This window comes from Oreochromis niloticus, linkage group LG9, assembly GCF_001858045.2.
Source record: "Oreochromis niloticus isolate F11D_XX linkage group LG9, O_niloticus_UMD_NMBU, whole genome shotgun sequence".
NCBI lineage: Eukaryota > Metazoa > Chordata > Actinopteri > Cichliformes > Cichlidae > Oreochromis > Oreochromis niloticus.
In genome coordinates, this window is record NC_031974.2 from 15504371 (window position 1) to 15528414 (window position 24044).

Sequence of the window (24044 nt, forward strand, 5' to 3'; positions counted from 1 at the left end):
ATTTGTATATCTATTGGCTTCTACTTACACAAAAATTCACATCAGCTATTTACAATCAGAGCCCAGCTTGCCACTACAACTACTTGCAATCAGTTTTTGACATTAAAAGAAAATCAAAGCAATCACTGGGAAACCACTGATTTTTTCCTTCTGATTGCCATTTTTTTTCCATGGTGTGTAACTGGGCATGTACCACACAGCTTTTTACTAATAAAACAGATGCCTGCAACATGATTGATGGAACACTCGTCCGGTGAGTCCAAATGGATTTAAAAGCCCGGCACAGTAAACAGCTGTGTTATAAATCTAACTAACCCCAGTGGGGAGCAGGGTGGTGGGATGTTAGGAGAACAGACTTTAAGTGTAAGAAGAATGGGTGCTATTGCATTAACATTTTTGTTGTTGCTTTTTTGACAATGCAGGGGCCATTACTGAAGGTAACAGGGTGTCAGGAGTCTGGTCTGAAAATGATTTTCTCCAAGCATGGCCATTTTTGTCTGTATAGAAAAATCCACAGTAACATTCATAATAGTCTAATTAAACTGCAGAGTAGTAAGTGTGCAAAAATGTACTAATTTTTCAAGATTCCTGGTGTTTAATGCATGAAAACATGAATTATTGCAGCAGTTGTTTTTGTGAGAGCTGCAGTAAAGTTTCAGAGTTTCCTTTTGGTCTGTATTTGTGTTTTTGCCCTTAATCCTTTTACATCTTATACATGCTCACTTTTCCACCATTTTCCATCTGGGTGCAAAACTTTGATAGTTGATGTGTGCAACACCTGTAGTTCCACTTAATTTGATCTCAATAGTCTGAATTTGTGAGATTCTTTATATATATTTATGTGTGTGTGTGTGTGTAAACTGCTTAATAATGATACCAGCCAGAGCTCAGACTTTGCTGTCACATCCTTTTGTATAGTTGGCCCAGTGTCCGAGTACGGCATCACCTTCCAGACTCACATTGTTGATAAATTCGGTGTGTCGTTTGGAAGGGAGGGTGAGACCATGAGTCTGGGGTGTACAGTCATCATCTACCCTGCCCTGCATCGCTACCAGCCAGAGGTGGAGTGGTACAGAGATGGTAGGAAGACTTACTGTGATACTGAACAATGCCTGTAATGTACAGTTCTTGTAGATTTAAATCAGTTGTTCTCTGTACTGTAATACGTTTACTTCTTACCTTGCTAATACTTATTGGCCTGCACTCCAGATGTTCTGCTGTCTCCCTCCAAATGGACTCACATGCACTGGAGTGGAGATCGAGCCACCCTGACACTCACACACCTGAACAAAGAGGACGAGGGCCTCTACACCCTGCGCGTCACCACCAAGTCTGGATATGAGACCTACTCAGCCTACGTCTTTGTCAGAGGTAGGTACATCCTCGCTGAACGGTTTCTTGTCATTAAGTCATAATTATTCTCTTCAGATTATCCTTTGACTGAGTTAGAAATTAGGCTTTATCTTCATGGGTAAACATGCAATTTGTTTGGTCCTATGCTGCCAGCTGAATCTGGCACACATTCACAGATTCACAGAGCATACGCAAAATTATCCTCCAGCTTTAATCTCAGCTGTTTTGCCCAAATAACCTTAATAATTCAGATGCAGGTTTGAGTTTTGAGTCTAAACTAGCTAAGCTCTGACTCATTAATGGTCCTGCTGACCAACCTTCATACATCACACAAGATTTAGTATCTCTTTTACAATTATAAAAACTAATGTTATATATCTAAGATATGTTCACATAGATATTTCTACTGCAGTTTTTTTAGATTAGGCAAGTGGACTTCCTTAAAAAATGTTTTTAAAGCCTATCAGATCTAGGTCAAAGTCACAACAGATTAAACCCTGGCACCCGATGATGCAATGGCATCTAAAAGTCAAAGTGTTTGGATGTTAGTGATGGTTTTAAATAGGATATCTCTAATAGATACACCACTGAGTGGCAACTCCCTGGCATCTGTTTAAATAGCATGGAAAAATAGGTCAGCAGAGCTTATCTTTGCTGTCTTCAGAGACAATCTGACCTTTGAAGCTTCAGCTTCTACATAGGAACCATACTGAGTATGAGGAGGCTGAAAAATAGCCTGCTCATTCTTCTATTATAGTTCAGGGTAAAGAAGAATCCAGGTACAGTCTCCACAACGAAACACTGTACGATCATGGCTGCAGCCATGCTATTCTCAGAGAGCTCAAATCTGGAAGGAGTTTGGCTGTGAGCTCAGACACATCCTGTAAATATCTGCTTTAAAGAGGAACAACAGTTTCATTTCAGTGATCTCTGGATAGCTGTGTGAGCCAATGAACAACCAAAATAAAAAACAAACACAAAGTGAATATTTAATTTTATGATCTACAAGGTTGTAAATTCCAAACGTTATTCCCTCACATATCCAGTTTAAAATAAATCTGTCTCTCTATTCTAAAACCTTTGTCTCTTTCCTTAGTGTCCTGACTTTACCTACAGATGACAGGCATGTTTGCTTTATTTAAAAGTCACCTCTTTTATCCCTTTTCCCTTCAGCGCAGGCTTGTGCTAATTCTGTCTTCCTGCTTGACCCGAAATATTCCTGGCATTGAACCCTGCAGCTGCACAGTTCACCCACATGGTCCATTCGCTATAAATCAAACATCCTGTCAGTTTATTGCAGAAATAAAGCTGAGCTAAAGCTGAATAAAACAATAGAACGTGCACGTTCAGAGAGCGCACTCATACTGTCCTGATGATATTCTTCTTGTATATGTTAGATGCTGATGCTGAGGTCGAAGGAGCTCCTGCAGCCCCTCTGGATGTGCGCTGTCTGGATGCCAACAAGGATTATATTATTGTTGCATGGAAGCAGCCAGCTGTGGATGGTGGCAGCTCCATCCTGGGCTACTTTGTGGACAGGTTGGTCAATGTGTCGCTCCCTGCTACTCCGGCCTCCTAAGCTCAAACAAAACTGGAATTGACACCACAGAAAGAGCTATCAATGCAAAACATTAAACTCTTTCTCAAGTGAACGTCAGAGGAATAAGGCAACACAATATTGGTGATAACATGACTGACAAGTAGTCTTTAGGTGCTTGAAATAAAATCAAAAGTCTGAATGTGACAGATTAATATTTTAATGTTTACGCACAGGTGTGAGGTTGGAACCACCCACTGGATTCAATGCAATGACACCCCGGTGAAGTTTGCCCGATTCCCCGTCACTGGTTTGGTCGAGGGGCGCTCTTATATCTTCCGTGTGCGTGCTGTAAACAAAAGTGGCATAAGCCGCCCATCCAGAGTCTCGGAGCCGGTGGCTGCAATGGACCCAGCTGACCGCGCCCGCATGAGAGGTAGTTGACACAGAGAGGAATTTGACTGTATCGTGAATCTGGTCAAAGCATCCCATCCACAAACACTCTTAAACATATTTAAGGATTTTGAAGAATAAAAGTAAGATGTATGTAGTTAGCATTAACTTTTAAACATTGTGTTTGTTTACAATCACACCATAAAACTTTTTTAATGATTTTACTGTCACTGTGAAGGATTAGTTTTTAAAGACTTTTCCTCGACCACTTTCAAAGATTTTTGATTTGAAAATGGATCCGTAACAAATAGTGAAGACTGGAGCAAAATATAGAAAACATTTAGCTCATTGAAAATCACAGGACTGACAATGTGTCTGTACTGATCTACTACATGTTCGCAGGTACTTCTGCTCCCTGGACTGGCCAAATCATTGTCACGGAGGAGGAGCCTGCAGGTAGGAAGTCAAATGCTTTTACATGATGATATGATTTATATCAGAGAGTGACTCAAGTAGAAGTGGATTATAAAATTCTCCAACTCTGAGTCCACCTGATTCAGGCTTATTAACCACATTCAGGGAAGAAGAAGCACCTGTGCTTTTTCATTTATGCTCTGTTTATTATCAATGTAATTATTAAAAAATAATAAAGAAGAAAGGAATGATAACATTTCTTGAATAGATGCATTTTCCAATAAGTGATGGATGTGATCTTAATACATCCATCTGGTGGTGAAGGGTGAATCTTTCTTTTTTGGAGACTTAACTCTTTCCCTTGTGACCATCAGAGGGCATTGTTCCCGGCAAACCCCTTGATCTGCAGGTGACAGAGGCAACCAAAAACTATGTGGTGTTGAGCTGGAAGCCACCCGGAGAGAAAGGCCTTGAGGGTGTCATGTACTATGTGGAAAAGGTAAATTATTCCTCCACTTTTCCTCAGATGCACTTTAACTAAATGTTTCTGTTTTCCTGCATATGAGATTGTTACATGCCTGAGTTTCAGTGATAGTATGACGCTTTCCTCTTTGCCTGTCAGTGTGTTTCCGGTACAGACAGCTGGCAGAGGGTGAACACGGAGATCCCAGTAAAGTCTCCTCGCTTTGCGCTGTTTGATCTCGCAGAGGGAAAAGCCTACCGCTTCCGTGTCCGCTGCTGCAATTCTGCCGGTGTTGGCGAGCCATCTGACCCGACTGAGGCCACCACAGTTGGAGACAAGCTTGGTCAGAAGAGAGACACATAAATATAGAGAAGATTAGCTCTTTTAGATGTTAAGAGTCTTATTTGTCACACAATGCTATCAGGCAAACTGGTCCCAGATCTGTTTTGCAGTCATGACTCCTGCATCACAGATCTGATGAAACTGAACATTTGCACGGTACAAATATGTTATGTTAGCACTGACTCAGCCCCAAAATGTAACTATTCTTGTGCACAGATATCCCATCTGCCCCAGGAAAGGTTATTCCCACCAGAAACACGGACACATCAGTTGTTGTGTCCTGGGAAGCGTCTCGCGATGCCAAAGAATTAGTGGGATACTACATCGAGGGCAGCATTGTGGGCAGCAACGTGTGGGAGCCGTGCAACAACAAGCCCGTGAATGTCACCAGGTAAAAATGACCCCTCTTGCTTTCTTTCAGCAATTTCTGATACAAATTGATGGCCACTACACTTTCTGCATTTGCAGGTTCATCTGCCACGGTCTGATCACAGGAGAGAAGTACGTGTTCAGGGTGAGGGCAGTGAATGCTGCAGGGATCAGCCAGTTCTCCCAGGAGTCAGAGGCTGTGGAGGTGAAGGCTGCTATTGGTGAGTACAGTGGATCCATCACATCTAAATACAACAAAGTAATGTAGTAATCAGAGGACGTTAATAATTCCAGTTTACTGCTATTTAGATTAAGATTTGTTTAGAGATGTTAAAAAAACTAAACTGTTGGTGTTATATTGTGCATTTCTGAGCCAGTTGTGCTAGAAATTTCAACATGGCACACCTCTTGGATGCACTGAACACCACAGACTGATCACTGCTGTCATTAGCAGACTCTCTATGTGGAAGAAATAATGCAACAAGCAGATTTTTCTTGATATTTTACCATGAATTGTGTTGTAGGCTACTACTGTTCTCTTGAAACATGTCTTCAGCTCCCACACTTTCTCCACCATTGTTCCACTCTGTCACCCTGTCACATTATTCTGCACTGTCGTATGCTCTACCTACCTCCTACCCTGTCCAGCTACATCTACTCTAGCACCTCCTCCTCCCTGCACAGCCTGAGGCGGGGCTGGGGGTCAGGACTTGTAGACTTCCTCTAATTTGGGTCAGTGCGATCCAATTCAGCGGTCGTTACAAAGTAGCTCAGTGTCACACATCACCACTATCACCACCACCTCCCCGCATCTCCCTATCCTATCTCGGGCACAGGATGTGTCGGCAACCCCACATTAGTGCTAAAGGTACCACCATTCGAACGCCCCCCCCGTTATCAGCTAGCAGTGTTATTGCTTCGTTGGTCTGATTCTTTATAACTCAATATTTTTACATTATTTCATTCAACTCAAAGTCAATAAACTGCACGATTTGCTACCTAGCCCTAACACGTACTTTGCATGCCAACAACAGAAACAGTGTTGCTGTTTTAATAATGATGCTGTTTCTAAATTCCTGCACGTGTTCCCTAACAGTAAAATCTCTCTGCATTAAAACTAACACAGCTTTCAGCCTTTGGATGTCACTCATTCACTGGCTGGCTTTGCACTGACCAGCATGCTCCGTTATCCCTTATGAAACACTCTTAGCAAGAATGCCAGTGGACATATATTTTAAGAAGAAAGATGTGTTGTTGATGACACATCCTTTTCTGCTGGAATAAAGTGTTACTTCAACACAGTCTTCAAGGCTGATTCATCATTAGAGAAACCTGATTCCAATTATATTAACACAGCTGAAAATTGTTGTGCGGATTAAAGAACAAATAAATTTGCTAGATGAGTTACTGGATTATAGTCTTAAAATGGCCAAAAAAACAGCACAAAGTCGCTTTAACCAGAACAGAAAGAGTAGTGATGCTCATATGTGCAAGGAGACAGTTACTTCAGAGTCTTTAGTTTAACAAATGGATGCCTTACAGTGCCTGAGACTTTACTGCTTAACTAAATTCTACCCATAAGAGGAGGATTATGCTGGTTTTTGAAGGAAACCATGAACTGTTGCACAAAAATGTCAGATTTGGGTGTTTTCCCAATCAGAATAGTTTTACTTTCTTAGAACAAAAAACTAAGATAAGATTCCAAAGGAAATTCTTTTTGGGGGGTATTTTACAACTGTTACTGAAACCACACAGACCGATGCAGCAAATGCAAATAGATTGTTTCAGCACAACAATCAGCAGTTTTTTATATGATAAACTTTTATAAATTTACACAGCCCGAGTTCCCAAAAAGCTGGAATGCTGTGTAAAACCTCTATTAAAAACAGGATGCAATGATTTTAAAATCTGATAAAAACATATTTTATTCACAATAGAATATAAAAAAGGAGTGTTTAAAGTGTGACATCTAATTTCATGAAAAATATTAGTTCATTTTGAGTTTGATGGTAACAGGCAAGTAGCATGACTGTATAAAAAGATCATCTTAAAGAGTCAGAGGTTCTAAAAAGTAGAGATGGTTCAGTCAGTCAGATCTGTAATAAAAATCGATGTACAACTTGAAGTCAAAAGATTCAGAGAGTGTGGAGAAATCTGGATGTGTGCGATCTTCAGGCGCTCAAGTTGCACTGCATTAAAAACAGACATAATTCTGTCACTGGTTGGCCTCACTGAAATCACTCTCTGTGATACAGTTCACTGAGCAGAGCAAGCTTGTTATCAGTGCTCAGTGCAAAAGCCTGCACCTGTGAAGGTATGGAGGTCCATTAGTGCCTATGGAATTGGCGGCTTGTCCATCTGGGAAGACACTATAGATGCTGAAAGGTATATACAGGTTGTAGAGCAACATATATTTAAATGTCAGTTTAAACACTTGACATTCAATTCAATTCAATTCAATTCAGTTTTATTTTTATAGCGCCAAATCACAACAACAGTCGCCTCAAGGCGGTAGACCCTGCAATAATGCATACAGAGAAAAACCCAACAATCGTATGATCGCCTATGAGCAAGTACTTTGCGACAGTGGGAAGGAAAGACTCCCTTTTAACAGGAAGAAACCTCCAGTAGAACCAGGCTCAGGGAGGGGCAGGGCCATCTGCCAGGACCGGTTGGGGTGAGAGAAGGAAGACAGGATAGAAGACACACAGTAGAACATATTTTCTATGCTCTACTGTGTATAAAATACAAATTTACGGGATTTGTAAATCATTGCATTTTGCTTTTAATTTACATTTTTTTGGTACTGGGATTTTACAATGTGCCACCGAAACACTGAAATAACCTTTGCGTTCACTTGCAACTGAAGGAAAACTCAGAGTAATTAAAACACAGCGCTACCACCTGTGAATTAGATCATGGTGTGCTGTTACATTTGGTCTCGATATGCAACTTATGTCACTTTTGGAGCTGTAATCTAAGAGATGATGGAATCTGTTGGCATTGTTTCTAAAGTCATGAGTTTTTTCATTAAGGGCCAGAGCAAAGCCGCACACCCACATTATTGGCCGGCTGTTCTGTGTTACGTGCCTGCGTGCTCTCATGATCCCAAATGAAGCCTGCTAATATGGATGTCACCTGTTGGTCATCTTGTCTTCATTTCCACTCCCAGTCAGATGAAGACATTGTTCTGTATTTGACTGCCAGTTCAGTAAATATTGTTTTTTAATGTTTTTGTGCTTGTTTCTTCTTATTTTGTTCTCTTAATGTGGTGTGATTGAGAAATGAGCTGTGGATGGATTTGTGCCTGTTTTTAAAAAAGCTTCTTCTGCTTTTCTCTGCTAACACCCGTAGGGGGCGGCATCCTACACGGTGTGTTGCCGAAGATGGGGCCGGGGGGTAACGTGGGACAACTAACTGAGCACAGGCCACGCTGGACGGGAACGCATGACACTGTCCAGTTCCCTCCCAACACTATGCAAAAGCGCAATAAAGCTCAAGCTGACAGTGAAGCCAGGGAAGGGGCCAGGGCTGCTAGCTCAGACCTCACAGAGCCTGACCCCAGGGAGAGTAAAAACAAGTGGGGCAAGAGAGGCGGTGGGTCCTGGGCCCCTGAGCTGGCAAAAGACCTGCGCTCAGAGCCTGTGTCAGGCCCAATTTCTGAATCACATACTGACACAATCACAGCTGCACACTGTGACCCAGTAACTGCTGAGGCTCAGGATCAGGCTGTGGAGACAGCTGATGAGCCTGACGCCTCGCAGGCACGTAAGTTCTCAGTAGATGGTAATCGGGAGAAAGCGAAGCCCCAGAGAGAGTCAGCAGGTGAGCACCGAGGAAAACCTTTTGTCAAATCCAAATAAAACCACAAAGAAAAGTACAGTTTTTACCCACTTAAGAGCCATAAAAATATTCTGCCTTGAATTCACATCAGTTTTGTAATAGGTACAAATAGTAACTTGGCTCTTTTTGAAGGTAAGTCACTGCAATTCACCACCAAACCTGGGTTTAACTCATGCTTTCTGGCCGCCACCAAACCCCTGACTTATATGTGTAGTGTCAATCACCTCAGGACCTGCCACTCCTCTGATTACCCAGAGCACTTTAACACACAAAGACACCAAAGCAATTCATGGCAGGAGCCCCTTAATCACACCCTGTACTCGAAAAGTGGGTCATCCAACCAAGAGAACACTTGTGACCTGAGACCTTTTTGGGAGTGCACTCTGGACTTAATCAGACACCCACCTCCCAGACGCTTTGACCACCTTCTCACTCCTAATCAGGAGAGGGTATAAAGTTCATGTGACTATTTGTACTCGACAGGCTGCTTTATTATCACAGTGTCACTTGATCCTGCTTTTGTGGAGACCTTTGGCTCCCAGTCATTCCTTTAACCTGGTCTCTGAAATCACTGTGCCCTTTGTTACCAGGAATACAGTGTAACAAGCAACATGTAACTGTACACTTTCTGACTCAGTGTATAAAACAGTGGTTTCTAAATTATACTAATCTTTTTTTGTTTTTTGAATCTGAAACTAGAGAAAATAATTTAATAATCTTACGGCTGCTGACTTCATAGTTAGAGTGCAGACATAACAATTAACTCCCAAAATCTCAATGTCACTGAGTATTAAGGTTACAAATGTGTTGGGTTGGACAAGATGTTGTTACAGCAGGTATTAACCTACAACTGTCTCTAAACCCACTATCCAGTAATCTTTAACACTGTAAGGAGAGTAACTGCTGGTCAGTTCCTGCTGTAAACTGTTTCCAATAATGGGACACTGAAGCTCATCAAAGTGAAAAAAGAGGTGTGGGAATTAAAAGTATCAAATCTTTTGTGGTGCTTCAGTTTCCCATTACGTCAGTTTTCACGCCGAGCTTTTGCCGTATTAATTTGAGATTTGTGTCTCAGCCTCTCCCGCTCCACCCTATGGCATCACCGTCCTGGAGTGCGTGCGCGACTCCATGGTGCTGGCCTGGAAACAGCCAACTTTCATCGGAGGCGCTGACATCACCGGTTACTTTGTGGATTACCGTGAGGTCATCGATGGCGTGCCGGGAAAGTGGCACGAGGCCAACATCAAGGCTGTCAGCGAGAGGGCCTACAGGGTGGGTTGATATGAAAAAACACGATTCGAGCCTGAAGTCATATGTGCTGAATGTGCAAGGGGCGAGCGTCTTTGTGTCTTTGTCTCCAGGTGTCTGATCTGAAGGAGAATAAGAAGTACCAGTTCCAGGTGCGAGCAGCCAACATGGCTGGTGTCGGCATCCCGTCACTGCCCAGTAATACCTTCCTGTGTGAAGAATGGACCATTGCTGTGCCAGGTTGGTTGGGCCACGTTTCACCAACTGAGAGAACATTTTAATGAACCATTTTCAGCAGAACAACAACAAAAAAATAACTTCCAGTGCACACTGCTTTATTTTTCTGTCACCGATGTTGCACATAAATGCAACTATATCAGAGAAATATGGTAAATGATACAAAAAAAATGAATTATTAGATAATTTGGTAACTTTTAATGTTTAAGAAAGTCACTTTATGTTATAAATATAAGAAAAAAATACCAAAACAAATATTCATCATCCATGAAAATGTCTTAATTGTACATATTTCTCCTGTTTGCCATTTATTCCTGCTGTACCCACAATTTTGTTATACATGTATAATGACGATAAAGTGCTATTCTATTCTATTCTATTCTACTGGAATTGTGAACTGAATATTTACAGGTTATAGACAAGGTTTCTGACAACAGTATCACTTATGGATTTACAGAACCTTGAAAATGACTAAGTAAAAAGGATTTTTTATTTAGCCTCAGTCATCTTTCTGGGCTGCAGGACCTCCATATGATCTGCAGATTAGAGAGGTGCGGAACGACTCTCTGGTATTGCTATGGAAACCACCTGTGTACCAGGGCCGCGATCCTGTCAACGGGTTCTACGTTGACATCAAGGAAGCAGATGCACCGGAGGAGGCGTGGAGAGGAGTCAACACCAAAGCCTTAGAAAAGACATATACAAAGGTGCTAATCAGGAGTGCATTTATTTGAGAGATTCCCAGGTGTTAGCAGGATATCACAAATATATTTCAACATTTCTTTCTTTCCTTTTTTTGCAGATTAAGGATCTTAAGGAGGGAGAGAAGTATGTGTTCCGTGTGCGCGCTCAGAATAAAGCTGGAGTAGGAAAAGTCTCAGATGTGACAGAGCCGGTCCCCGCTCTGACCAAACCAGGTGGGATGAAATGATGGAACAAGTGAAGGTGATACTACAAAATTTTAGCAGATGAGATTTTTACCTTCTTGTGTTTTTAGGCACGAAAGAGATAGTCGTAGATGTCGATGACGACGGTGTCATCTCCCTGAACTTTGAATGCGGCAACATGACCCCCGACTCCAAATTTGTGTGGTCCAAAAACTACGAGGAAATCACAGACACCTCCCGCCTGTCCACAGAGACCAAGGGAACCAAGTGAGATGGCAACATTTTTAACATTAAGACTATTTGAGCTTCCCTTTCACCTCTCATGTCACGAATACTGTGTTTCCTCTGCAGGTCTAAAGTTGTTTTCAATCGTCCCGGGGAGGAGGACATTGGCGTTTACTCATGTCTTGTCACTCACACTGACGGTGCTTCCTCCAGCTACACTCTCTCTGAGGAAGGTGGGTTCTAAAGTAGAGAGAAAAGAAGATTTTTCATATTACATGATGTGTTGCTTTTCTCATCTTGAATCCTGAATCTGTTCTTGTTTTCTTTTTAGAGTTAAAGAGGCTGCTGGAGATCAGTCATGACCACAAATTCCCCAGTGAGTGCTTCACATGGTATTTCTGCTTTATTTAGTGGTTTGTCATGAACTGGACTGACTTTCTAACTATTTCTTCATCACCAGTTATTCCTCTGAAGTCAGATCTAGCTGTGGAGCTGCTGGAAAAGGGCCGAGTTCGCTTTTGGCTGCAGGCGGAGAAGATGTCCAATAACGGCAAAGTCGATTATGTTTTCAATGATAATGTTGTCTCTCAGGGGGAGGTCAGTAAGAATCTGCGTTCAGATATTTTACTTTTCTGTCTCTTGTGTGCTCTACCTGTGTTTTAAAGTAAAATATTTGCTACTTTTTGGGGTGGTAGAAATATAAGATGAACTTTGACAAGAACACCGGTGTGATTGAGATGACCATGGAGTCTCTGACCCCGGCGGATGAGGGCACGTACACCTTCCAGCTGCAGGATGGAAAAGCTACCAACCAGTCCAGCTTGGTACTGATAGGGGATGGTATGTTTATTTTAGGGAAAAAAAAGAAAAAAAAGAAAACGTGACTTTTAATTGTGAATGAATGTGTACAGTCAAGGACAAAAAGCTCAGAACGTTATCCATTTAAAATAATTTAACACTCTGCCACGCTGGGTATATTTTGATCAGGTTTGATGGAAAGTGGCAACCCCACAAATTAAATTAAATTAAACTCTGATGTGAAAAAACCAAAATGATTTTACCTTCAACAGGAAACAGTGTCATCATTTAAGTAACCTATAATTTGCTGATTATGCAAACTGGTACTGGGTACCTGTAAGACACTGTGAGTGAGACTGTAGTGTAAAGTAGACTGAATTACTGGGATTGTTGGATATTAATTATAAAAATGATGCAAAATATCAGCTGGCAGACTGTACCAGGGGCTAGTATGGCTCAGGTGGTGTGTGGTTTGATACCTGCCTCTTCCAAATAGGTGTTCTTAGGCCAGATATTGAATCCCAAATAGTCCTCTTCATGTTTGTCATTGGGATGATCACTTGAATATGGTTAAAGTGGCTTTTAGTAGGAAGCACTTGCCAAATTCTGACCCTACCATCAGAATGTTGCACCAGAAATCGATACTCAACAAACCATCAGTGTTTTTCCAATCTTCTGTTGTCCAGATTTGGTGAGGCCATGCAAACTGTAGCCTTAGCTTCTTGTTATTAGCAGACAGGAGTGGCACTCGATGTGGTCTTCTACTGTAGCCCATCTGCTTCAAGACTGGACGTGTTGTGTGTTCTGAGATGCTCTTTTGCGTACCTTGGTCATAACAAATAGTTATTGGTAAATGGACTTATATAGTGCTTTTCTACTATAGTTGAGGATTAAAAGTGCTACATAAAAACATTTATATAACATACTTATTCGTCCATTGACACAAGCACTTTTTTCTATGTCTTAAGTGTTTTCTAATTAACATTCACACTCCAATAGATGCATCGGAGAGCAACTCAAGGTTCAGTATGTTGCCCAAGGATACTTTGGTGTGCAGACTGGATGAGCTAGGGATCAAACATACAATCTTCTGATTAGCAGATGACCTGCTCTACTTCCTGAGCTACAGGGTGGCTTTTCTCCTCCGACCTCTGAAATCAAAGTGGCATTATCTCACAGAAATGCTGCTGACTGGACAGTTTCTCTGTAAATCCTAGAGATGGTTGTTTGGGTGAAATCCCACCAGTTTCTGAAAATACTGAGCCCCACATTCAAAGTCAGTTAAATGACCATTCTTTCCCATTCTGATGCTCGGTTTGAACAAGAGTTTTTCTTAACCATGTCTGCACGCCTAAATGCACTGAGTTGCTGCCATTATTTGATATTTTGATAGAGCAGTTTAACAGGTTTACCTCATAAAGTGTCTGGTGAGTATAGTTCATTTACCATTTGGGTAACAAGTAGAGCAGGAAGTAATACAGAGCTCAACATCTGTAACATATGAACACTAGAGGGCACTGAAACATTTTAGAAATCATGTTGTAATAGCTCCAACTAAATTCTAATTTCATTAATTGCACTTTATGGTATCTGTGTTGTTTTAAAACACAATTTATGACAACTGTCATTCATGTATTTTTCAGTGTTCAAGCAGCTGCAGAAGGAATCAGAGTTCCAGAGAAAGGAGTATTTCAGAAAACAAGGTAAACTCCTGAACACAAGAGCATTTCTATGACTGATGGATCTGTGTTATTCTCAGAGGCTTAATCTTTTTCTTCAACATTTAAAACAAAACAAAAAATATAAACGCTGACAGTAACTCACACAGAAGACGCTGAAACCAGCAAATTTGGAATTTTTGCTTAAAAAGTGATGAAGATTCATTAATCAGATTATCACAGAATTGAGTTTTCATTATTTGCCCGATTGTCATCATTTTACCTGCGATGTTTGTTCCAGGCCCTCACTTTATCGAGTACTTGAGTTGGGAAGTGACACCAGAATGCTGCGTTGTACTCAAATGCAAAGTGAGCCTGCGTTTTAGAGATTTTATTTGTACATTTTTTTTATGTAACTGAGCTCTGAAAACATCATCCTGCTGTGCTGGATTTCAGGTGGGCAACATGAAGAAGGAGACCTCTGCACTGTGGCACAAAGACAGACACCAGATCAAAGTGGACGAGCACCTCGGCTTTGCAGAGGGAGTGCTGAAACTGGAAATTGCTCAGGTGAGAGTGTGAGAAAGTGAAGTGTGAATATCCGTATATATGTGTGTATATTTCTGTACTGTATAACCACCTCTGAATTCATTTGCATATATGGCTGTAAATGTACCGCTCTGTTTCCGTCTGTGTGGCTCTTTCTGTCCTTACCTTCCAGCAGAGACAGGATTATGTACTATATACGTGGAGGGCTGACTGGGCACAGGTGAAAAAAGTCAAGAGAAAATAAATATTTTCAAAATAAAACAGGAAACAAGCCAGGCATTTGAACTGCTCTGTCACAATCTCTGTCTTCTCTTTTCATCTAACCCATCTCTGTCCCTTATCTACTGTATAACTCACGAACCCCTCACATCCCATCATGTCGTATTGTCTGTAAACGTGTGTCCAATTATGACATGCTTTCCTCACAGGTAATTCAGCATATAAACATGATGTCACATGTGTCCCATTGCAGCGCGACCTCCCCGCAGACACAGCAGACATTGTCGACAGCCCGATCTGGAGAAGACTTAAAGTTGGGATCAGTTATCTGTTGTGACCGTGGGCCAACGGCCACCTCTGGTTTTGCCGTTTTTGCCTGAGAATGCTTTTCTTTTTTTTCTTAGCTGATGTTCGCCTCTTATATTTGCTTTTGCGTCATATACGTGTGCACTGCAGCGCCCCTAGCTGAAGAGAAGCGCTTGCCTTTTTCAGACGAATACGCTTAATTTCCTTTTGCAAAACCTTCATGAGTTAATTTGCCGTTGCTCCTTTCACTGTCAGATTTCCAAGAAGGATGCTGGTGTGTATGAGGTGATTCTGAAGGATGACAGAGGACAGGACACATCCACGCTGAATCTGACAGACCAAGGTAACTTTGTACGGCCATACAACAATGAAATCAGCAACAAATGCAGCAAATGAACCACTTAAGGGTGATAAAATGTGTCTTTTTATTAAGGTTTCAAAGACTTGATGAATGAAGTTTTCAGTGTTATCGGTAAGAAGAAATATTTAGTCCACAGATGATTTCATATGTGATACATATTTAACCCAACATACATTAAATAAGGATCTTTATCTTTGCAGCCAATTCCTCCACTCCACTGAAGATCACAAGCACAGATGAGGGCATCAGACTCTACACCTTTGTCAGCTACTATAACGACTTGCTCCAAGTCACATGGCACTACAAGTAGGTTCTTGGTTGGTTGACATGAACAAAACAAGCGACTTTTAATCAAATCTATACCTGATATATATTTAATTTTCAGCTGTGAGTTGTCAGGATTAAACCAAGTGTTCATCTTATCAGATGCTTCTGTGCTTTTGTGTCACAAAGTGGCCTTTAACATATACGTTTTTCATATCGTCTCTCTGACAGGGATTCAGCTATCGCCTTTTCTGACCGCATAAAGAGCGGCGTGGTCGGGGAGCAGCTGTGGCTTCAGATAAAAGAGCCCACAGAGAAAGACATGGGCAAATATGCCATCGAGTTTTACGATGGAAAAGGTGGCCTCAGGAGGACCGTTGACCTCTCTGGTCAAGGTGAGAGTATCTAAGTTGCTGTGACTTTATAACTGGGCTGATTTCACCTCTTAAACTTTTTTCATCTGGCCAGCTTCCAACATGTTTACATGATGTGAAAAGTTTGATTTTCTTTTGTAGGAATTATCACCTCAGTTATCAGTTAGATTTGTTTAATGTGATGTTTTGCAATTATTGTATGTTGTGCGACACAAAGATGTGTCTTGGCCTGTAAAACTGATTCTTACAACTTGCTTTTGTTTTACAGCATTTGATGATGCTTTTGCAGAATTCCAGAGACTCAAGTAAGTCATTAACCAGCCTATAACTGTATGTTATATATGTACCCACAGTCCCAGCATCTATGAGGTTTTCCCAGCAAAGCTTTTCTCATATAAGGAAAAATGATGTAAACAGAAGTTGAAGTAGAAGTCTTAACTGTCACTTGTCATTCTCAACTTTGACCTAATTTGTCATTCCCTCCTCAGAGCTGCTGCTATTGCAGAGAGAAGTAAGTAGTACTCTGTTTACAATAGCTCCACTTCTTTAATATTTGGCCTTTTCAGATCTGATAACAAAGATGCTGAATCTTCATGAAGACGTGTTGCAAATATATTGTTTTTAAATGAGTTTCAAATGATGTAGCTATAAATTTACTGTGACCAAAAGTACAACCAGGGCTCAGTAACTTGACTTTTAATATGATTTCAGTTCCTCAATTGATTTTCTTCCTCCACTTTCGTTGACTTAAAGTATAACATTTTGCAGAAAGCAAATCATTTTTACATTTCTAGTTAGAGTCATTTGTGTATTTGATTTGTGTCAACTACTTAAGCTGAGTAATAGAAGTAACAAAGGATAAGTCACCTGCAGACATGACACAAAGAAAGTACACCCTCTGTCAATTTTAAGGTTTTAGATATCAGGAGTTAATTTTAAAAACTCATCTAATCCTTAGAAAAGGTCTAAAAATTAGTTAAATGCAACTTCAGATGAACAACAACACATGACATATTACTTAATGCCATTGAAGTAATTCTTTTGTCTATGACTTCACCAGTGCATCACATCGCTGTGGTTTCATTTTGGCCCACTCTTCTTTACAATGTCACTTCACTTCATTGAAGTTTACAGACACTGGTATATGCACAACTCTTAAGGTTGGACTTGGACTGGACCACTGCAGCACATTGATTTTTTTTCGTATTCAGCTTCTGTGCTTGGGATCATTGTCCTGTTGCATGACTCAATTTCAGCCAAACTTTAGCTGTCAGACAGATGGCCTTGCATTTGACTCTAGAATACTTCGGTATACAAAGAGTTAGTGGTGGACTCACTGACTGCAAGATGCCCGGGTCCTGTGGGTGGAAAGCAAACTCAAATCATCACTCCTCCACCGCTGTGCCGACAGTTGGTATGAGGTGTTTGGTTATCGCTAATTGTGGCTCTTTGCATTATTACCAAACAATTCAACTTCGGTCTTGTCTTTGGTCTTGTCCAAAGAAGTCTTGTGATTTGTTCAGATCGAACTTGCTCAGCTGTGGTGCCATGTTCCTCTTGGCAACTCTTCAAAACAACCCATAGACTTAGCCTGTAGAGTCTGAGATGCAGCTCTTGAGTTTTCTGGAATATCTCTGAGGATTGCATGGTCTGACCTCGCAATGAATTTGCCAATAATCTTGAATGTTTTCTGCTTGTGAATAACCTGTCTCACTGTAGAACATACCATGTGTTCATCTGAGGTTGTATTTTAAGACCTGCTAAGAACCAGACTGTTTTTATTATGTCCTGATACATAAAACCTGAGAGTGAGAGGGTGTAGCTACTTTCTTTTTACCATGACTATAAACCTCAGTGGGTCAAAGTGAGCTCTATTCTGTGAAGTTTAAATTAAATCCAGTTAGTACTATAGCTTATTCTAAAAACATTAAGAAAAACTTTTTTAAAAATCAGAGATTGTAATTTAAAAAGCCAGTTTACCATATTTAGATGGTAAATGGCCTGTATTTATATAGCGCTTTACTAAGGACCCCAAAGCGCTTCACATATCCAGTCATCCACCCATTCACACACTGGTGATGGCAAGCTACATTGTAGCCACAGCCACCCTGGGGCGCACTGACAGAGGTGGCCACCAGTAGGCAACGGGTGAAGTGTCTTGCCCAAGGACACAACGACCGAGACTGTCCAAGCCGGGGCTTGAACCGGCAACCTTCTGATTACAAGGCGAACTCCCAACTCTTGAGCCACGATCATTATTTTTATTTATTGTAAATTTAAGTCAATTGCAATAAAACTTGAATGTGTTAAAAACAAGCAACAGCCCTGAACATGAATACCAACCCGAAGACTGTTCTGAGCCACATAAACTCTTTCATGTTAGATAAAAACACAGTTTGAGTGCACTGTTTGCAACATGCTTTTGTTTTTGAAAATACTTTTTCGTTAGTTAATATTTTTACTTTTCAGATCGTGCTCGAGTAGCAGGAGGCCTCCCTGATGTGGTCACCATACAAGAGGGCAAGGTAAACAGTTTTAGCTGAATTTATGTGGTTTGCACATCATATAGCAAACTTTTACATGGCCCGCTGTCTTCAACTAAGAGTCTTAACCTTTACAGTGACTGCCATTAGTGTAACTGAGTTGTGCGTTATTTTCCATTCAGGCTCTCAATCTCACCTGCAACATCTCGGGCAACCCCGTGCCAGAGGTCACCTGGCTGAAGAACGACAGAGAGATCACGTCTGATGAGCACTGCATCCTGAAGTTCGAGTCGGGCAAGTTCGCCAGTTTCACCATCACCGGCGTGAACACGTCAGACTCGGGCAAGTACAGCATCCTGGTGAAGAACAAGTACGGCACAGAGAGCGGGGACTTCACCGTAAGTGTGTTCATCCCTGAAGAGGCGGGCAGCAAGAAAAAATAAAAGCGGTCCAAATCTTGTCGTAAATATGTAAAAATGATGCGTACTGGAAAAAGTTAAAAAGAAAAAAGGATTAAAAAAAGAGGTGGTGTTTGATGGTTTGTGTAGAAATCAGTCAAATAAACTCCCGAGGTGCTGAAACTGAACACGAAAAAAGTACAAAGAAAAGAGTTACTTAAGATTATGATTAATACTGTATGTGAACATTTGGTCCAACAAATCTCACTGAAAATCTGAAGCTTATTTGTGGCTGCCACTATGAAAAAAATGTCACGGTTAGTTTGGAATGTCTATTAAAAACATACATGTTTTTACATTTGCTACAAATTATGTGGATTTCCCAGCAAACCTGACAAGATAAGTATTTCAGACTGAGTGCATCTGTCAGATTTACTGAAACCTTTAGTTTGTGTCGTTAAATGGTGGGAAAAATCTCACAGAGACGCCACAAATTTCAATTCTATATTGCTCAACCTGCAAGAAATAAACTAGTTAAGACAGACGTGCCGGGGTTTATTCCGATGGTGTGCTTTGAAAGTAAATATAATTTGCAGCAAAACAGTTAAAAATGTGCGTTTCAGTGAGATTTTAAACTTATGTGTGTTCCACTTTATTCACATTCACTCTAAAGGTTATCTTCTGTGGAGAACAGTGCAAGTCAGCTCACTGTCTACTCACTATTATTTATATAACACACCATTTTCCCCAGCCCATAATTAGTAATTATCCTGGATGTTGATGCAGTGAAAACTGTGAGGTCACTGTTAATACCAACAACAGTGGTTATTGTTTCTCTTCCTTTTCCCGTTTTTTGATGAGACTAATAAAAACAGCATGTATTTCCCCACCTCCTCCACCTTCTCTCTTTCCTTTCTGAGTCGTGTCACTTTGATTTAAATTCTTCACCTTTTACATTTCACTCTCTTGTTTCAGTCGAGTCGTTCCATTTTCACTCCCGATCACTATTTCTGTAGAAGTTGGACAGCCTGAAGATCCACCACCAGCATGGACACAACTCACCACCTTCACTGTAATCCTGATATTTGTTGTAGGACAATTATTTGCCGTGTCCTCTGGATAATGTGGCACTCTCTTTACAATGAGCACAAAAGAGGGACACGAAAGAAGTATTGTCTTTTTGTCGTAGAGCACAAATATCCAGTACATTTCTAATTAGATAAAATTTTTACTATTATGTTCTTCAGTCTGAAATGTAATAACAGAACATAAGAGTGTATTTTACAGCCTAGGGGAAAGATATTTTTCTTATGCATCAGTTGCTGCATGAATAAATACATAACTTTTAGTTTTTAAGTTAGCTCATTATTAAGTTGGTAATGAGTTCATTCTTGCTTCATGTCTTGTTTATACTCACCTGAAGTGACAAAACTATTAGTTATACAAGTTTAAATCAAGTCTATTTCTACCATATATATATACATAGGCACTATTAAGTCACCAGCCGTATGCCAAATGGTTAAGTATGTTTAACAATCATTAATATGCACTCACCAGTCACTTTTTTAGGTACACAGCTGCTGCAGATTTGTCAGTTGCACATTTATGAAGGAATCTCCCGTTCCACCACATCCCAATGGCGCTTGTTAGATTAAGATCTGGTGACTGTGGAGGTCATTTGATTACAGTGAAGTCATCGTCGTGATCAAGAAACCAGTTTGAGAAACGTATTTGAACTTTGTGATATGGCGTGTTATCCTGCTACAAGGAACCATCAAAGATGGTTACATTGTGGTCCTAAAGGGATGGAAATGGTCAGCAACAATACTCAGGTCGGCTGTGTGGTCCTAATTTAGTTAGTGCTAAATCAAAGTGTGCCAAAAAAATATCCTCCACATCATTACAGAAACAGTAGCAGCAGCCTGAACTGTCTATACACTCAAGGATTAATCCTTGTTTTAATGTTATTTACATCAAATTCTGACGCTACCAGCCAAATGTTACTGCAGAAATGGAGTCTCACCAGACCAGGCAACATTTTTTCAATGTTCTGTCAATTTTAGTGAACTCATGTGAACTACAGCTTTAGTTTGATGATGAACATTTGAACAAGCGTACCTAATGAAGCGTCCAGTGAGTCCATATCATATCACATAACCATAAAAAACTTAACAAAGGGTAACTGTATAACTAAGAAATCCTAAGAGATCACAGTTCACCAGAGTTGGACTCATTCAACGTTTCAGCTTGAGAGCATTTTAAAGAGAAAAGATTAAATAATATTTTTGCATCAAATTACAGTCACAATTTTTTGCAATACATCAGCAAATCTCTCATTACGATCTCTTCTTTCTTCTTTTAGAAAGTTGCAAAAATACAAAAATGTTTGTGATAATGTAAATTAAACTGAGGTGAAGTTGAAATTTAACATGTTCCAAAAACTTTAGTGGCCTAAATAGCTTAGTTATGACATTTTTTATCATTTTCTCTATGAGATGATACTGTTTTAGCCTTCAGTGGTAGGTCTGATCTCACTGAGCTTCATGGGTAAGTAGTTGATTTCACTTTCTGAATGACTGTATGGTGATTAGTTCATGATTGTAGAGCTTTACCACACTGCAATGTCTCCCTTCACTGTGGATGAACTCAGGTGGAGGTCACAGAGGGGACACCTGACTTAGGGGTGACTTCATATTGGACTGATGAAGAGGGAAATGTAGTGTTTGGCCCAAACACACCAAAGGAAAAGATGAAAACCACACTTACTGGAACTAAAATGCAGAAGCGAAAGGGTGAGGAGTTTTCATTTGTTGTTTGAACACTGGCAAAATTACAGGATGGTGCAATTTTCCCATGACGGGCTGAAATGCTTACTAATAAATATTTCCTTACAGAATCTGTTTCAAAGGCATCGACTGTGAAAAATGTGGAAGACAGAGAGCAGGGCAAAACAAATGAAGCACAAAATGACAGGAACCCTGGAGAAGTTGGTGCTTTAGATTCAGATCAAACTAAAGAGGCAAAAGTAGATTTGATCAACCAAACGCTGCCTGTTGACCAATCAGAAGCTTCTGAGCAACCTGCAGACAGTGCAGAGAAGCCTGAAGCAGTGGCTGAGACAACCTGAAATCACTGAATGAATATAAACCCATTATATATTTTGCTGTGAGCTTATCATAACATATTAATAATAACAATATTCCACTTTACACTAAATGAAATGGGATGGTAGTATTTTAATAACCACATATTGTTTCTACTGTTTTTCAATATGTTGTGTGTATCTTTTTGCTGTATCTGCCTGAATAAAGGAGCTGTTACACTTCTTTGTACTCCATATTGTACTCTTATGAATATACAGAGTGACGCAGGCTTTCCAGCTTAAAGAGGCGCCTCTCTTGTTTGTACAGACGAATAAAGCAAACATGAGAAATTCTTGTTGTGAAACAGAGCAGAAATGATCCAGATAAACAAGAGTAAAATTTGTAGAGGTCGATTAATGATGACAACACAAAAAAAACTGGACTTTTACTGATGTAGGAATTAACTTGGCTTATTTATTCAAATTTCCTTCAGGAAATGTAAAGCAGCTCTTTTACATAACAGACACATCAGTTCTGGAAATCCTTGTGTAAAAAGTGAAGTAAACTGGCTGGTGTTTTATGGGGAAGTGAAACTTGCCACTTCCTTTTCCCGAGCCAGTGGATGCTAGACTTAATTTGTTCCTCTTTAAAATTAATTTATAGAACAGTCTGATGGCACAGGGCCATTTAAATGAGTCTTCACATTCAGTCCAACTTGTGTTGCTTAATGTGTATCCTGCTGAAGTGTCCTGGAGCAAATTTTTTGCTCTGTTGTGACCTCTGACACCAGAACATAAATCATGGAAAATTGATTTTCCTAACATTTGATCTATTAAGAATCCACTTAAGAAGAAGTATTAACCTTTTGAAATTAAAATATAACCTGTACGAGTGTGCAGATCATCTACACTGATCATGCCTTGTACATTTTGAAATAGTTTCATATGGATTGACTGTTTGTTCTTTTGAGTGCAGTGTCTCCAGAAATACTTTAAAAGACTTTAAAGGCTCATTAAAAGATGTTTTTTTCTTCAAAATACCTAAAAGTTTACATTCAGAAGACAGATTAAAACTTTAATGTTCTTAATTAAGCTGCTTAACATAAAATTTAAGTTAATTTATGTTACCTCTATAGAGTACTCAGCAGTCTGAGGACATTATGCTTCAATGCTGTGCTGTTGAGTTATTGTATTACTGTCTAATTCTATATAAGGGATGGATCAAGGTAAAATGGTCCATTAACTTCACCAAAAAATAAATATTTAAACCTAAAAGTAGAGAGGCTCCCTGTCTCCCCAGCTGAAACTATAGTCTGCACATTTTCTATAACAAGAATTTTTTTTAATATATATATATTTCTGGATGGACATACTGCAAATCAATTTCTCGTTGGGGACAATAAAGTTACCATTGACCATTGACCAAAATATGGTGTTTCCAGGATTTTTTTAATGGGGTAAAAAAGGTGGGAACTGAGAACAAGGTGGGAACATTAGTGTAGAAATTGGTGAGCATAATTTTCAGGTTTATTTGTAGCCCAGTGTCTTATTGCAGATTTTTTACACAAAAAGAAGTACTACCAAACAGTTTAAACAGAATTCTGTGTAGGCTAATTGTTTTGCAGAGTTGGAAGTTTGGACTTTTTTTTTTACTTAATTAAAAGTTCAAATACAAATTTCCTACAGTAAACATGCTCATTATGTAGAATGGCACTTTTCACTCATAAACATTACATTGGATTATCAGTCATAATTTATTGACGTGTATGTCACTTTAATGTTGCAGCTGTTGATCACTTTAATGGATAGATAGATCTATAATAATACCGTTATTACAATAATGCAAACATAGAAACACATAAATAAAGTACAACTGCATTAAACCTGTACCTACATACCAGCTGGTCCTATCCATGACTTCATCCAATAATGTAGGGCATTGGAAATTGCCAGTCATATTTCAGGGGTGACCTGTGCCACCACATGCCCCTCTCTGGACACACCCCTGACCTAAAAGTCATATTCTGGGCTATTTTGACCAAATGTGGTTGCATTTCTTTTTAGCCCTATTCTGATACCAAATCTTAATTAAAAAGTATGTGACTTCATTTTGAATCCTTTTGATATTTCCCAAAAAAGACTAAATGTTGAGGCTGTGCACACCACAATTTAAGCAAATTCCCCATTTTACCTCTAAACCTTCAATAACGGACTTCGCTAATAACTAACCTAATCACCTGA

General features: G+C 40.0%; 1 protein-coding gene across 8 annotated transcripts in view; it reads left to right on the forward strand.

Moving 5' to 3' along the window:
• Window positions 1-22053, forward strand: part of myom1b (myomesin 1b) — a 29857-nt gene extending 7804 nt beyond the window's left edge. For 4 of the 8 annotated variants that reach the window (XM_025910373.1, XM_025910372.1, XM_025910377.1 and 1 more), the window contains 34 exons: window positions 423-437; window positions 919-1080; window positions 1210-1371; window positions 2751-2892; window positions 3127-3326; window positions 3686-3739; window positions 4072-4196; window positions 4320-4503; window positions 4719-4893; window positions 4971-5092; window positions 8226-8243; window positions 9790-9986; window positions 10076-10202; window positions 10722-10906; window positions 11002-11116; window positions 11197-11353; window positions 11438-11544; window positions 11643-11687; window positions 11772-11908; window positions 12007-12151; window positions 13753-13812; window positions 14069-14136; window positions 14224-14337; window positions 14789-14848; window positions 15097-15184; window positions 15275-15313; window positions 15403-15508; window positions 15698-15861; window positions 16109-16145; window positions 16329-16351; window positions 18310-18365; window positions 18506-18721; window positions 21372-21513; window positions 21616-22053. In XM_025910373.1, coding sequence (XP_025766158.1) covers window positions 423-437; window positions 919-1080; window positions 1210-1371; window positions 2751-2892; window positions 3127-3326; window positions 3686-3739; window positions 4072-4196; window positions 4320-4503; window positions 4719-4893; window positions 4971-5092; window positions 8226-8243; window positions 9790-9986; window positions 10076-10202; window positions 10722-10906; window positions 11002-11116; window positions 11197-11353; window positions 11438-11544; window positions 11643-11687; window positions 11772-11908; window positions 12007-12151; window positions 13753-13812; window positions 14069-14136; window positions 14224-14337; window positions 14789-14848; window positions 15097-15184; window positions 15275-15313; window positions 15403-15508; window positions 15698-15861; window positions 16109-16145; window positions 16329-16351; window positions 18310-18365; window positions 18506-18721; window positions 21372-21513; window positions 21616-21848 — 3980 coding nt within the window. In that variant the 3' untranslated portion in view covers window positions 21849-22053. Of the gene's footprint in view, window positions 1-422; window positions 438-918; window positions 1081-1209; window positions 1372-2750; window positions 2893-3126; window positions 3327-3685; window positions 3740-4071; window positions 4197-4319; window positions 4504-4718; window positions 4894-4970; window positions 5093-8225; window positions 8244-9789; window positions 9987-10075; window positions 10203-10721; window positions 10907-11001; window positions 11117-11196; window positions 11354-11437; window positions 11545-11642; window positions 11688-11771; window positions 11909-12006; window positions 12152-13752; window positions 13813-14068; window positions 14137-14223; window positions 14338-14788; window positions 14849-15096; window positions 15185-15274; window positions 15314-15402; window positions 15509-15697; window positions 15862-16108; window positions 16146-16328; window positions 16352-18309; window positions 18366-18505; window positions 19616-21371; window positions 21514-21615 lie in introns of those variants that run through there. The other 4 variants (XM_025910375.1, XM_005448966.4, XM_025910374.1 and 1 more) reach the window with 4 other exon arrangements.
• Window positions 22054-24044: the final 1991 nt, after the last annotated feature.